Source organism: Triturus cristatus, chromosome 1_2 (genome assembly GCF_964204655.1).
Source record: "Triturus cristatus chromosome 1_2, aTriCri1.1, whole genome shotgun sequence".
Classification (NCBI taxonomy): Eukaryota; Metazoa; Chordata; class Amphibia; order Caudata; family Salamandridae; genus Triturus; species Triturus cristatus.
The window spans coordinates 651,746,092-651,761,801 of record NC_140580.1 but is presented as its reverse complement, the minus strand read 5'-3'; the positions used below and the strand labels follow the sequence as shown (position 1 = coordinate 651,761,801).

The following is a 15,710-nucleotide window of genomic DNA, read 5'->3' as shown; positions in this document are numbered from 1 at the left end:
TGAAAAGAGGAAGTTCAGATGAATGACTAATGCATGCAGAGGAAGTGGGGGAACATGAGACAGTGCTGCATACGTTTAGGCACCCAGAGGAAGGTCCGTAACATCGCTGGATGGAGGCGGCAAGGTCACAGTCCAATTCCCATGACACGCATAGCATAGCCCACCCGAGGGGCCTGGCGGTCAAGCTGCTTCGAGCCGGGTTCTCTATAAAAGTAGCATCTCCATGCTCCTGCGACCGACCCCCCCCCCCCCCCCCCCCCCCCCCCCGTGTTGGCTGCTCCATGGCCATCCTTTGGGACGAGCAGGGAGGCCAAAGGGGAGCAGTCAGTAGCCCTTGCTTCTTTAGAATGAGCCGTTGCCACAAACTGTGCCATTGTAGCAGGCAGGTGGCCCACCAAGCCAGTGTGCGCGGCAGCTACATTGCCTTGTATTGCGCCGGTGGAGGGATGTGTCGTCCGCAGCCCGGTTGGCTTTGTACACAGTCTCCTTTAAATGGCTCGTGCCGTTCTTCAAACGGCTACACAAGCAATTTAAGCAGGGCTTTAAGTGGGCCGGGTCTCACCGGTGCTGAGCACCGGCAGTTTTTTAAAGGGAGCCTCGAAACGGGTCTCTATTGGGCTCTGTGTCCTGGCACAGGCGGTCCGTTGTTTTCCGGACTGCAGTGACAGCTGGCACATCGATGTGCGCTGCTCACTGTAGGGGGAGGGAACTCCTTGCTTCTTACCTCTCCCATGTGTCTGCTTTTTAAAGCATAAGAGGTGGGGTGGGGGGGGTGGGGGGGGGGGGGGGCTATTGAATAGCGCACACTGCAAATTGTCACTTCTCTTTTTGAAACTCAGGAGCAGCAAATTGTCATGGTGTCACTAGGGCTTTAAGTGGGAGCTTTTTCAATATTATATATCCAAGCCATAGTAGCTGCTTACTTATCTTGTGCAACTAGCAACTATTGACAAAGCCAATAGTCCTGACTTGTTGTAGGTATGATGTTACGTGTATCATATATCTAGATGCAGTGACAGACAGCAAAATACAAGTCGGACAGCACGCTATGCTAAGCACAGATTTTTAGCTTGTCTTTTAAGCCACGCCCTTAATTACATTGGCCACGCCCCTTAGAGAGACCCCACAGTTTTTTCATCCCACTTAAAGCCCTAAATTTAACAGTGACATTAAGTTTTCTCAGGAATTTTTCGCAGAACAAGTTATGTTGTGTTAGGGGGTATTTGAAAATCGCAGCTATAACTCCAGGGTGGTATCATGGCGCTGAGCGGATCGTGTGGCGGACAGGGTGTTTGGTCTGGAAAGGGGGTTCATTATCGGGCGACCAAAATACCTGCTTAAAAGCAGAGTACCGTACAGAAGCACGGGGGCTAGTAGCTTTAGATTTGAATAAAAGGGGTCGAAATTTGTTATGCTGGAGGGCCCTCTTCGGAGAAAACACTTGCTCCTGTCCCTGGTTTGGCGCAAGAATTTTGTCGGGTGGGTTTACCGCCCGCCGCGGGGGCCGAAGGTGCTTAAATAGCGCGAATGTCACACTACCCCGTAAATTGATTTACATGTCCCGCTCACACTTGCTTCTTTTGTTAATGGCTTCCGTTTTCTATATCTGACTTATGTTTTGTTTTTGTTTTTGTTTTGTTCGAGTTGCTCTTTTTGTGTCTCAAATCTGTTTGGCAGCTTGCTTTTTCATAACCACTAGGTGGAGCCATAGCACTGTAAATATATTCCATTCGTCTCTTGTGTTGCAAAATGAATTTCAGTCGAGACCATCTCCCATTCATTTAGTGCAGGCGGTTTTTAGGTCGAAGTCTATTTAACGACGTCTTGGCGACATTCGTAAAGCTTCCATGGGAATGCATTCAGCCTGTTGCTTGCCATTGGCTTTTCTGTTTGTAACTCACATTTGAATGCTTTCTTTGTGCTGGCTGTATTTGTTTTATTATGTCCAGCTTAAGTTTGTGGCTTCCCTTACACAAACCTTTTTTGCAGTATCCTTTCGATTGCTCCCTTTTTGCAAACAGGCCTTTGAATCTTCTTGTTATCTTGCCGCATTTGCTCAGTCATTCAAAGACAGAGGTCACATGACAGGCTCCGTCTTACGAGGGAGCTTGGTGCTTACCTTTTTTTCCCTCTGACTTCAAAGTGAGAGGATTTATGTGACCATCATGCTGGCTACGAAAAATAATAATGAAGTGTGGTGGTAACGCATATTTTGATACCATCCTAACAAATCAATACACTAGGTGATGACATTTCCACACGTAGTTGGTGAGCTGTATGCTTTTATCAGTAAAACTGTATGTCTGTGCAAATGTAATGGTAATTTTAATTGACTGTTTTGTCTGTAATGGCAGCGCGCTACCACACCATGCATACTCCACTTCACCCCACGCTACTCTGCTCTGCACCTTTCCTTGCCGCTGCACTCTGCCCTGCACCACTCTACCCTGCACCATTCCACTCCACTCCACTCTACTCTGAAACAATCTATTCTGCGCCGCTCCTCTATGCTACTGCAGTCTGCGCTGCACCATTCCATTTCACGCCACTCTACTCTGTACCACTCTACGCCGCTGCTCTCTATGCCACTCTACTCTGCACAATTATCTTCCACTGCAATCTATGCCAATGCGCTCTACTATACACCACTGCATTCTGACAGTCTACTCTTAAACACTGCACACACTACCACTGCACTCTATGCTACTTTAATCAATGCCACTGTACTCTGCATCACTCCTCAACGCCACTAAACTTTACCCTCTACTCCACTCTATGCCGCTTCATTCTATGCCACTCTTTTCTACGCTGCACCACTACACCCTAAGATACTGCACTCTACTCTGAAACAATCTACTCTATGTCCCTGCACTCTACACAATTGTATTCCACTCTACGCCACTGCACCCTCTGCCAATGCACTCCACACCACTTTACCCAAAATCAATGCACGCTACACCACTGCACTGTACACCTATACATTACTCTGCAACACTCTACTCTAAGCCACTGAACTCTACACCACTGTATTCTACTCTGCACTCTGCCCCACTGTGATCTCTACTCTACGTCTCCCTTCTCTATGCCACTGCACTCCATGCCACTATACTGTGCACCACTGTACTCTACGCCACCTCACTCTACCCCTTTGTACTCTACTCTGTACCACTCTACTATAGGCCAATGCACACTATTTTACTATGCACAACTGTACTCTTCGTCACTGCACTCTACACCAGTCTAGGCCACACTACTCCACCACTCCACTGTGTCAGTGCAGTCTACGCCACTACTCTATGCCACTCCACCCTGCACCACTCTACTCTACCCTGCAGCAATCTACTCTACACTACTCTACTCTAAGCCACTGCACTCTTCCCAATGTACTCTACACCGCTTTACTCAACACCAATGGACTCTATGCCAATTATACTGCACTCTATGCTACTATATTGTACTCTGCAACACTTTACGCCACTGCACTGTACGCCACTCCACACCATGTGCTCTACGTCACTGCTCTCTATACCCCACTATTCTTCTCTGCACCACTGTACTGTATTGGCACTGCTTTCTACTGCACTCTGCTCTGTAAACACTATAGTCTACGCCAATGCACTCTGACCCTCTACTCACTCCAACACTGCACTCTCCAACACTGAATTCTACACCACTGTATGCTACGCCATTCTACACCATTGCGCTTTACGTCACTGCACTCTACACCCCTCTATTCTACCCGCACCACTGTACTGTACGCCACTGCTCTCTACATCGCTCTACTCTGCATCACTCTACTCTACACTAGTGCAATCTACTCAAATGCACTATATTACACTGCACTCTAAGACACTCTACTCTGCAGGACTGCCTTCTCTGCTACTGTAAACCACTGCACTCCAGTCTGCACCACTCATTTCAATGCCACTCTAATCTGCTCCACTACACTGTACTCTACCCGCCTACGCCACTGCACGCTACGCCGTTCTACTCTACACCTTTGGACTTTATCCATTCACCACTCCAGTTTACGCTGCACCACCTCACTCTACTCTGAAACAGTTTATTCTTTGCCATTACACGCCACTGCAAACTAAGCAGCTTCACTTTACTCAAAACCTATGCACTCCATTCCAATCTACTCTGCACTACTGTACTTAAGGCCACTCTACTCCATTCTGGCGCTCTACTCCTTTAGGCACTCTACTCCACTATACAACACTCTGCTCCGCTCTGACACTACTCCACTATGCAGTACTCTACGCCACTCCATGGCTCTTAATTCCAGTCTATTCTACGACACACTGCCTCACACTGTGCCTCTCCCCGACAGTCTACTCTCAGTCTACTTCACTCTACACCACAACACTCTACGCAATACCCTCTAAGCCACACCACTTGCAGTACTCTGTGCCACTCCATTCTACAACACTCTACTCCGCTCTGACAGTCTACTCCTTTCCACACCACTCAACTCTACTCCCTCCACAACTCCATGACACTCCACTCCACTCTACACCACTCCAGGTCTCTCTATGCCACTCCATAGCATCCCACTCTACTCCACGCTACTCTCCTTTACACCGCTAACTTTTAGCCATGGTGAACAACTGCCAACCTGGTGTAAAACATATTGGCAAAGCCAATCGCTCTTGCATAGGCGTGACCTATTGGCTTTGAAAATGCTGGTTTGTTCTCGGTTTCAGTCCTGTAGAAGTGTTTATTCTTCATAGGGGTTTCCCTTCATACTTGTGTGTTTTAGGCATCTGCGATTCAGTGAATAGAGGTATAGGGATTAACAGTTTGTGAGTAACACAAAAATATTACTGCGTGTTCTCCAATGCATGTGTTTATTCTCGAATGTAAGCTTTTTTCGTACTTACCCTGTCTACCATTTGTCATTATAGTGTCGTATATTGGTTTAAACTGTATTGTTGTATTTTTGTTCAATGTGATATTTGTGTTATTGTTGTATATCCACCACCCCTGCTCATTAATCATGACAAACCGCACATATCGCAAAATGGTGAAACTTGATTGTGCAGTGCATGGAGGCAGAGAGCCAGGCATGTTATGTAGAGAAGAGGGAGAGAACGAAATACCAGATAGCACCACAGTGGGATGAGCTATTAGTAGTTTTTACAAATACCTGTGTAAACGTTGACAACCCCTGTGACTTACCGCTAAGTAGAAGGATATTCATGCACAGTTGTTGAATGTTGTAACCAGTGGCGGCTGGTGACATTTGAAAGTGGTGAGGCGTTAAATTATGACAGTTCTGCACTGAGGCGAGCGAGCCTAGCGAGCAAGCCTAAACAACCTTCGGGGGGATCGGGGGTTCTCCCCCGAGAAAATTTTTAAAAAATAGAGGATAAATGGAGCATTTTCAAGCAAATATGAGGAAGCAGGAAGGTTATTAATGCAATACACCCAGCAATGCCCCAGCCTCCTCCTTATGACCCCTATTACCCTCCCATCTCTCTCCTTTGCTTCTCTCCACCTCTCTCAAGGACCGGAAGAGCAGCAGCACTTTAATCAGGTCCTTTGGAATTATGCAACAGGAAGTACCAAATAATGCAGAAGGGTTGACTACATTTTACAGTGTAATGCAGGGTAGTATTTCATTATGTCACTTTCTGCACATGTTAACACTATGTAAGTAAGAAATGTGCCATATACATTGGCATCAAACTACGCACTTTCCCTGCTAACCGGAACGGTAAAAGGAATGAAAAAGATGCTGCGACACGCAAGTCGGACATATATCATCACATTGGTGACAAACTCACAAAGCACTTTTTTTTTTCGAGGGCACATAGTTATGAAATGCCAGAGCGGCCACTTTCACAGTGTGACCTGAAAATTACCACCAATCAGGTCAAGCTGTGCAATAAACCAGGACAGACGCAAATCGAATTACATGCTATACCATAGAGTTTCAGATCGAGGTTCATCATTCAAAATGCAAAATTCTTCTTAGTACTCAGCAACCTCAGAAAAAAGCAACACACATGAACCCTTCTTGCTTCCAGATATCAACCTTGTGGAGGATCAATGTGCTGGATCACACAATCAAGGCAAACAAAAACACATTCAATAGCAGAAAACAGTTTTCCAGGAAAAGACAGAGTCATTGTTCCAATATGGGTCACCTCTTTCTGTCAATTCTTGCTGTATTTCCAACATTCATATAACGTTTAAGTGGAGCGAGCAGTTACTTATTTCTCCGGCCTCACACTATTTTAAAGCGGCAGTGCTAAAGGAAATCAGACGTTGGTATAGAAAAGTAACTTTTCTCCTGGAGTCTACGTCATTACTAAGAAAATGTAATGCAAAGTTTCCTAATACTCTTATTTACAGAGGGACACAGTTGTGTGAAACAAAAGATTACATGGAACCAGTAGGCTATTTTACCCTGTGTCAAAACAACTAAAACGTGGGGAAAGGACAAAGTGAAAAACTGAAAATACAGAGATGTTTGCTTTTACACCAGCAGCACTGAGAGTAGGGAAACATCCTTGATCTTTGTAGATACAAAGGGGACCAATACCAATTGTGTCAAATTTTAAACTATCAACATTTCAGCATCGCGTCTCTGAGGAATCTCTATATCGTGGCTGGTGTAATGTAGTCCAGTGCCAGATTGGGTCGCCAGTGAGTAAATGCAGATTGACCCCTAAGCATTTTTCTTTAGCTGTTCTTCAGTTTGTGAACTCCTTTCAATCCCTGAAACTTTGGAGAAGTACATCGTCTGCCTTTAATTTCATGTGATTAAACATAAAATGAAATTGCAAAGTTTGCACCGAGAGTAGCAAATCTTTTTCAGAATTCCAATGGACAAATATTGCTTTAGATACTTCATCAGTGAGTGGACGTCTTCATTAACCCTTTGTGTGCATATCGCACTGCCCAATAACCTGGAGCGCTCATGTGCTTCGTTTTACAGAGATACCCACAGCGGAGATAGACCAGGTCGTGCTAGGAGGTACACTAATTGTGAAAGATGAAGGGCCAGGTCGAAATTACACATAGAAGGAAGTTGAAAGCCCCCCAGATGTAGAGTGGGCATGTAGCGTAAAAGGTTTTAATCTTGCCCCCTCCGAATAAATAATTGAATGTCATCATCTATTTGCAAATAAGAACTTTGGGACTAAGAACTTGTGCTGTACTACGAAATAACCTGCTAAATAGATTATGACCTTAAGAAATACTATAACAAAAACGAGAACTATTCAATTCCTTTGCAGCCGCGCCTCGTGTCGTGTGTGGGGGGGGGGGGGACGTTTTTTAAAATTAAATCCTACCTGTCCTGAGCAGGTCCGGGTCCACCGTCCGCGCCGCCTCGGGTCCGTTTCCGTTACTTCTGGCGCCTACTCACTGGAACAGCCCATCAGTGCTGGCATGCATTGCAAGCCCCCTCTCAGCCAATCCTGGTGCTGGAGCAGCACCAGGATTGGCTTAGAGCAGGCTTACGCTCCGCCCGCCTACCCATTGGAGACCGAGGTTTGAGCCCTTGGCTCAACCCTCGCTCTCCTAATGGGCATGCGCCAGCCTTTGTAAACACGAGTGCGCATGACTGGGCACGGTGCAAAAATCGCCCTCCGTCCCCACTCATGCGCACTTGTGTGCTGCTGGCTGCCTGTCAGTCAACATGACGCCAGACCGCCCACCCCTTCAGACTCTGAAGGGGGTGGGCGGTCCAACGTCATTCTGACTGACAGTTCTCCCTCCGTCATTCTGTCTGACAGTTCTCCCTCCCTCAGCGTCTCTGAACGTAAGTAAACTGAGTTTACTTAAATTCAGAGACGCGGCAGACGCCGAGGAAGCTGCGGGCACGGGGAGCGGGCGGGGGGGCAACGCCCCAACGCCCCCAATGGACGGCCCGCCACTGGTTGTAACACAGAATATTAGAGACTAGAAATGGTCAAGGACCAGAGCCATTGTAGCTGCATAAGTAAGAGCATGTATTGCTGCCCTGATCTCTCGCTCCAACAGTGCCCAGATAGCATTTTGTATGGATGCCAATAAGGACTTTCCATCTGCACGGTTTAATTGCTTGTTAAGCATTTGTTGTTCAGTGGATAGGCATGGGAAGGTGGAGGTAACAGTACAGTGAGGCAACTAGGCCAAGATAGACCTCGTGTGACACACACCATGCAGCAGTGGGTTTTGTTGATATATTTACATATCACAGTAAAATATCTATCATGGATATATGAAGGACATGATATGGTGTGTGATGATGCAGTAGCAAGTACCAATGAAGATGGTAAGACCTGTATTGAGTTTTCAAAAATAATATGGGCAATAAAGATTGTTGAAATAAAACCGAAAGCACACAGCTAGTAACTTAGTGGTAATTTAGATAACTTGAATAATGGATAGAAAATTTTCCCTTAAGAAAATGAAAAACGTGCTCGTAAAAATAGCTTTGTCTTGTGTGTGTTTTGTATTGCTTCTTAGTCCGTGTGCCATAATAACAAAGCACGAGGCATAGGGGGAGCGTGTTAATGTTGGCGCAACCCATGGGGCCATGCTTTCTCATCATACATCCTGGCACATATCGACTCCACTCTGACAAGCAGGGTGCACAAGGAAAAATGACCAGTCGCTCCAGCCGCCTCCTTGTTAGTGGGAAAAGTATGTTGAAGGCACAAAATGATAAAAGTACAGTGAGGAATTAATTCCAGGTCATTGCATCCGCTTCGCTGATTGCAACTCCGTGACATTGCCGCTGTCTTTCATATTTGTGTGTAAATAAAATCACTCCTCTCAGTAAGGTGTTTACGTATATAGGGTGTTATTTTGTAAATTTAGCCCACGTTTTTCTTGCTTCAAAAAAGTAAATTGGACTTCCTCTGTTTCTTCTCTGTCTAGGATGGACTGTATGAGTGCATCCTGTGTGCCTGCTGCAGCACCAGCTGCCCCAGCTACTGGTGGAATGGGGATAAATACCTGGGACCAGCCGTGCTCATGCAGGTGAGAAGCATGCTTGAATCTGTTCTCTGACTCAGACGCTCTTGTTGCATCTTTCTTCCCCAAGTTAATGCTCCCTTATGGAGTCTAGTTTAAGAGTTTGGCACCTCTGTTTAATCATTCAGGAGTCCTGCAGGGTGGTGAGTACCTATTTCATGTCCTAGAATGTTGCACAACTGAAAACTGGAATCCCTAACTAATGGAAAGGATTGTGAATAGACAAAACTGTTTGTAAGGCTGAAATGGGGATTTGAATGCTACTTGATCTGAAATAGTAATAAGCAGAAAAGCAGTTCAGTTAACAGTTATTGTTGCTGGACAGAAAGTTGGCATTAAGGGTGTTGTCAAATGTCCCCTAATCTTGTCTAACACAGGCTGGCATTCATGCTAGGTGCCTGCTTTTTGTTTTGGCACACTGTGCTCTTATCATGCATGCCAACAGTTGGTGATGCTGACATTCTGATTATTTGAGCCACTCCCAGAATTCCATTGAAGGTGATCATACATGTTTATGTTGGAGGAAGTAGCATAAAAAAGTCTTTTTTTTTTCCCCCCAATCCGCAAAATATGAAATACAGTACTCTGTGGTAGGTTGTCTTTATTAAAAGGTTCAGGAAATACATGTTCGAGGCATATGAGCTGCAGATTATACACTGTGCATAGATCGCCGTCTGGTGTTGGGCCCGGATGTTTGCAGTTTGTTTTTCTTCTTGGACAGTGTTTGGAAGTCACGAGTTCGGTGACTCCTCCTTCGGTCCGTACTGCGCATGGGCTTCGGCTCCATCCTCAGATTGTTTTTTTTCGCCATCGGGCTCGGATGTAATACTTCGTGCTCCGGGTTCGAATCTTTCCAGTTCGACCTTCGACGAAAAATCCTCGTCCATCGAGATTCTTCAGACAAAATCATCTTCTTTATCTCTCTCTTCGGCACTTCTTCGATTCCAGGCATCGGCGGCGGCCTTCGGGCCTATCTCGACTCCGGTCTCGGAGGATGGAAAGGACTCCCTTTAAGAAGTGCCCTAAATGTGGGTCTAAATTTCCCCACACCGATTTACATCAGGTGTGCAACCTCTGCCTCTCTCCCGAACACTAGGCCCGAGACTGCCCCGCCTGCAAGTCTTTTCGATCGAAAAAGACTATTCGGGATCGAAGAGCTAGACGCACCATGGCGCACTCCTCGACCTCGGCTTCACCTGACCTCTTCGGAGAAGACATCGAAGCTTCGGGACAGCAGCACACCGAACAGGAAGACGACCTAGTCAGCGCTTCCGAGGCCGACGACTCCGACGTGGAGGAGATCACACCGGCGCAGAGGGTCGGGAGTACTCTACCCCCTCCCACTCCCGCGCCTTCACCAAAAGAGACTCCGGTTACACCTTCACCTCCGGGCCTAGGCAAAACCAAACATACCGCTTCCATCACCCCACCTTCGGGCCCGGTGAAGAAGCATCATAAGTCTTCCTGCGGCTCTGGCTCGAGCCAGCCTACTAGCGGTGCCGAAAAACACCCTTCGGCACCGAAGAAAACTACACCAAGCTCCGTTCCGAAGCCATCGGTGTCGAAACCTGGCCTCTCGGTGCTGACCAAACATAAATCCCTCGGCGCCGAAACTCCCGTGCCGAAACCTGCCTCGGCACCGAACAAAAAATCGGAGGCCCCGAAAAAGCATGGCACAGATAAACCAAAGAAGCCATCGGCCCGACAACATCGGCGCCAACAGATCAATCGGTGCCGGAGGAACTATTCACGCCAGATCCTCTACAAAAGACTTTAACAAAGGATCCAAAGACTGGACATTTGACTTTGTCTTCAAAGAAAAGACATTTAGACAAACCAGCTCCTCCTCCACCGCCAAAACGGAAGGACTCTGCCACATCCCCTTTCAGAGTACCTTCCCCACCACCTCCACCTCCTCCACCCTCTCCATCTCCGCCCCCTCCACCTTCTCCACCCTTGCCTCATCGCTCTCCAACCCTGTCTCCAGACCCTGATGACCAAGGGGATCCATACAAGACCCCACCCCTCCGGGAACACCAGACCCATGGGAGGATTATCATAATCCAGATGTCCCAGATGTACCTCAGGATGATCTTTATCCATCCAGGCCATCTCCACCAGAGGACTCCTTGGGGTTCCACCACTTGTTACAACGGTCGGCACATTATCATGGGGTGGAGTTACACACTGATCCAGTTGAGGAAGACTTCCTACTTGATACCTTTTGACATCGCAGATAAATCTACTGCCATACTACCCATGCTTAACGGGGTGACCAAACATGCGGCAGAGGTTTTCAAAGACCCAGTCAGGGCTAGGGTCTTAAACCCCAGAATAGAGAAAAAATATAAGGTCGCCCCCACAGATCCTGCCTATATTAAAGGACCTGCACCCTTAGACTCATTAGTGGTATCCACAGCTAGGAAGCTGTCCAATTCTCAGTCATCGGGTGAAGCTCCACCACCCGATAAGGAGTCCAAGCTCCTAGACGCGTCAGGTAAACGCACTGCCTCGCAAGCTGACAATATGTGGCGTATCGCCAACACGCAAGCGCCGTTGGCAAGGTACGACAGAGCGCACTATGATGAGCTGGAGACTATCCTGCAACATCTCCCAGAAAAATATAAAAATAGGGCTCATGAACTAATACAAGAGGGAAAGACCATTACCAACACCTCTATTAAATGTGCACTTGACGCAGCAGACACCGCTTCCAGGGCTATAAACACCAGTGTTCTGCTTTGCCGCCACGCCTGGCTCAGAATCTCAGGTTTTAAGCCAGAGGTACAAGCATCTAAACTAAACCACCCTTTTGACCAGCAACACTTATTTGGCCCAAAAGTAGACGAAGCCCTGGAAAAAATGAAAAAAGATACAGATACGGCGAAGTCTATGGGAGCATTAGTCCCACCCTCCTAGACGCTCTTTTCGCCGCTCCTCCTTTCGAGGCACTGGCAGGGGCTACTCTGCCGATATCGCCTCCACATCCTACAAGTCCCCTCCTCAGACTACCTTCACAAAGGGCTATCAAAGAGGTGGATATAGAGGAAACAATAATACGGGCAGGGGCAAAACCAACACCGCCCACACAATGACTTTCCCCTGCTCCCCCCAGACCATTCCACTCCAGTCTGGGGCAGACTGCAAAACCTATTTCAAACCTGGGAGACCATAACATCAGACAAATGGGTGACCCAAATTATTCGGTCAGGGTACTGTCTCGAATTAACATCCACCCCCCCCAAATATTCCACCCAGGCACCGTACAATGTCGCAGGAACGCACCACATTGCTCAAACAAGAGGTAATCTCCCTCCTGCAAAAACAGGCTATAGAGCAGGTCCCCATCAATCAACAAAATTTAGGGGTCTACTCTCTGTACTTTCTGATACCAAAAAGAGACGAGACTCTACGACCCATTCTAGACCTCCGGCCTCTCAATACATACATGCATTCAGACCATTTTCACATGGTAACTCTCCAACAAGTTCTCCCACTCCTCTGCCAGAACGATCTTCTCACCACACTGGACTTGAAAGACGCATACTTTCATATTCCAATACACCCTTCTCACAAAGTACCTCAGATTTGTTGTGGACGGCCAACATTATCAGTTCAAGGTTCTCCCCTTCGGGGTCACAACCGCACCAAGAGTGTTCACCAAATGCCTAGCAGTAGTGGTGGCACACCTCAGAAGACAACGCATTCACGTCTTCCCTTACTTGGACGACTGGCTAATAAAAGCCACGTCCTACAACCAATGTGTTCAACATACAAACACTATCATCCACCTACTTCACCAGCTAGGTTTCACAGTGAACCACCAAGTCCCAGCTGATACCGTCTCACACAAAGCAATACCTCGGTGCCACTATAGACACCTCAAAAGCTATAGCCTATCCCAATCCAGCCAGAATCGCAAGCATACAAGCCTTGCGTCAAAGATTCATTCTTCGGCACTCTCTCCCAGCAAGTGTTTATGAAGCTAATAGGGATGATGGCATCTTGCATTTTCATAGTGCCTCATGCAAGACTCCACATGCGTCCACTCCAAGAGTGCCTAGCACGCCAGTGGAACCAGGCCCAGGGGCAACTGACGGATCTGGTATTGGTGGACGGTCGCACCCATCGCTCTCTGCAGTGGTGGAACACCACAAACCTTTCCAAAGGGCGACCGTTCCTGGACCCGGTTCCTCGGGTAATTCTAACAACGGACGCTTCGCTCTCCGGTTGGGGAGCGCATCTATTACACCTCACAGTGCAAGGTATATGGACGCCACAACAAAAGTTACTCCACATAAACCATCTGGAGTTATTGGCGATCTTTCTAGCCCTGAAATCATTTCAGAAACAAATCTCAGCCAAAGCAGTCCTCATTCGCACGGACAAAAAGTCTTTCTCCTGGCACAACATGTCCCAGGGATGCAAAACACCATGGCAGATCTGCTCAGCAGACAAACGCAGCAAATACACGAATGGGAACTGCATCCACAAGTTCTTCACCCATTCTTTCACAAGAGGGGGCATCCTCAGATAGACCTCTTCGCCACCCACGAAAACAAAAAATGCCCAAGCTTCGCCGCCAGATACCCACACCCATTGTCCAAAGGAAATCCGATATGGATGAACTGGTCAGGCAAATTTGCATATGCCTTTCCGCCTCTCCCGCTAATTCCATTAGTGGTAAGGAAGCTACAACAGCACTCCCTCACACTCATTCTGGTAGCTCCAACATGGGCCAGGCAGCCGTGGTACACCACACTACTACAGCTCTCAGTGGTACCACACCAAAAATTACACCTGTCCCTATGCCTCCTAACCCAGAACCATGGAGAGATCAGGCACCCGGTCCCAGCTCAACTCAACCTTGCGATCTGGCTCCTGAAATCTTAGAATTTGGATACCTTAACCTTCCCCCTGATTGCATGAACATTATCAGGGAAGCCAGACGTCCTACCACTCGAGCATGCTATGCCGCAAAGTGGAAAAGATTTGTTATTTACTGCCGTAACAATATAATCAACCCTTTAGATGTATCCATACAGCACATCATATGTTACCTGCTCCATCTACAAAAGTGTAACCTGGTATACACATCCATCCGTTTACACCCAGCAGCAATTGCTGCTTACCTGCAAAACAGACGGCATTTATCACTTTTCAGAGTGCCTGCTATTAAAGCTTTCATGGAAGGCCTTAAAAGAGTAATTCCACCCAGAGCACCACCCTCACCTGTGTGGAATCTAAACGTAGTTCTTACAAGGCTGATGGGACCGCCTTTCGAACCAATGCATAAATGTGAGCTACAGTTCCTTAATTGGAAAACAGCTTTTCTCGTAGCTATCACTTCCCTTAGAAGGGTTAGTGAAATACAAGCGTTCACTACACAAGAACCTTTTCTACAGATACATCACAATAAGGTGATACTTCGCACAAATCCAAAATTTCTGCCCAAGGTCATTTCCCCCTTCCATCTCAATCAATCGGTGGAATTACCGGTTTTTTTCTCGCAACCTCAATCTGTTGCAGAAAGGGCTCTACATACACATGATGTTAAAAGGGCTTTACTTTACTATATACAAAGAACGCAATCTTTTAGAAAGACTAAACAGCTGTTTGTCTCGTTCTCTCCACCACATAAAGGCAACCCCATCTCAAAATCGGGGATAGCTAGGTGGATTGTATAATGCATACAAATTTGCTATCACAAAGCAAAAAGAACATTATCTGTTCCACCTAAAGCCCACTCTACAAGAAAGATAGGGGCTTCTATGGCGTTTCTAGGGAACATACCCTTAGATGACATCTGCAAAGCAGCCACATGGTCAACACCGCACACCTTCACAAAACATTACTGTGTAGATGTGCACACCAAACAACAAGCTAGTGTGGGCCAGGCTGTATTAAAGACACTGTTTCAAACCACTGCAACGGATACCGGTGGTCGCCGCTAGGGTTGGGTACTGCTATATAATCTATGCACAGTGTATAATCTGCAGCTCATATGCCTCGAACGAAATATGCTACTTACCAGTATGCATCTGTTCTTGGCATGTAGAGCTGCAGATCTATACACGCCCACCCGCCTCCCCTGCTACCTGTATCCGTTCCAGTCTATCTTATTTAGATACAACACACATGGGTTTCTTTACTATTATCACTACGCTCCATCTTTTCCCTGCTGGCGAAAAACAATCTGAGGATGGAGCCGAAGCCCATGCGCAGTACGGACCGAAGGAGTATGGAGCCGAAGCCCATGCGCAGTACGGACCGAAGGAGTAGTCACCGAACTCGTGACTTCCAAACACTGTCCAAGAAGAAAACAAACTGCAAACATCCGGGCCCAACACCAGATGGCGATCTATGCACAGTGTATAGATCTGCAGCTTTACATGCCAAGAACAGATGCATACTGGTAAGTAGCATATTCCTTCCAATTACGTGTTCAAGGTGTTGGTTTAGTCCATTTTTGTTTAAGACGCACCTTCTGCTATAGAAGTGAGGGGTTTTGAACCTGTATTCTGCTTTGTTCTTTTAACAGTGGTTGAGTGCCGTATAGTGTTCGGATTTTGTTTACATTCCTGGAGAAAATTATCTGGTTAGAGATTTAATTATGTGGTGAAAAGGAAATCTGACAAAGACCAGCTCTCACACTGAATAACTTCCATAACTCACTGGAATTATGTTTTTCCACAAACAGTAAGAAATAACTTAAGGCCACAACATCATTCCCATGA

The 15,710-nt window shown here is 46.9% G+C and overlaps 1 protein-coding gene across 1 annotated transcript in view; it reads left to right on the top strand.

The window, feature by feature from the left end:
- Window positions 1–15,710, top strand: part of SDHB (succinate dehydrogenase complex iron sulfur subunit B) — a 101,153-nt gene that overhangs the window by 73,074 nt on the left and 12,369 nt on the right. The window contains exon 6 of the mRNA XM_085608143.1: window positions 8,878–8,979. Within this exon, the coding sequence (XP_085464269.1) occupies window positions 8,878–8,979 (102 nt within the window). The remainder of the gene's footprint in view (window positions 1–8,877; window positions 8,980–15,710) is intronic.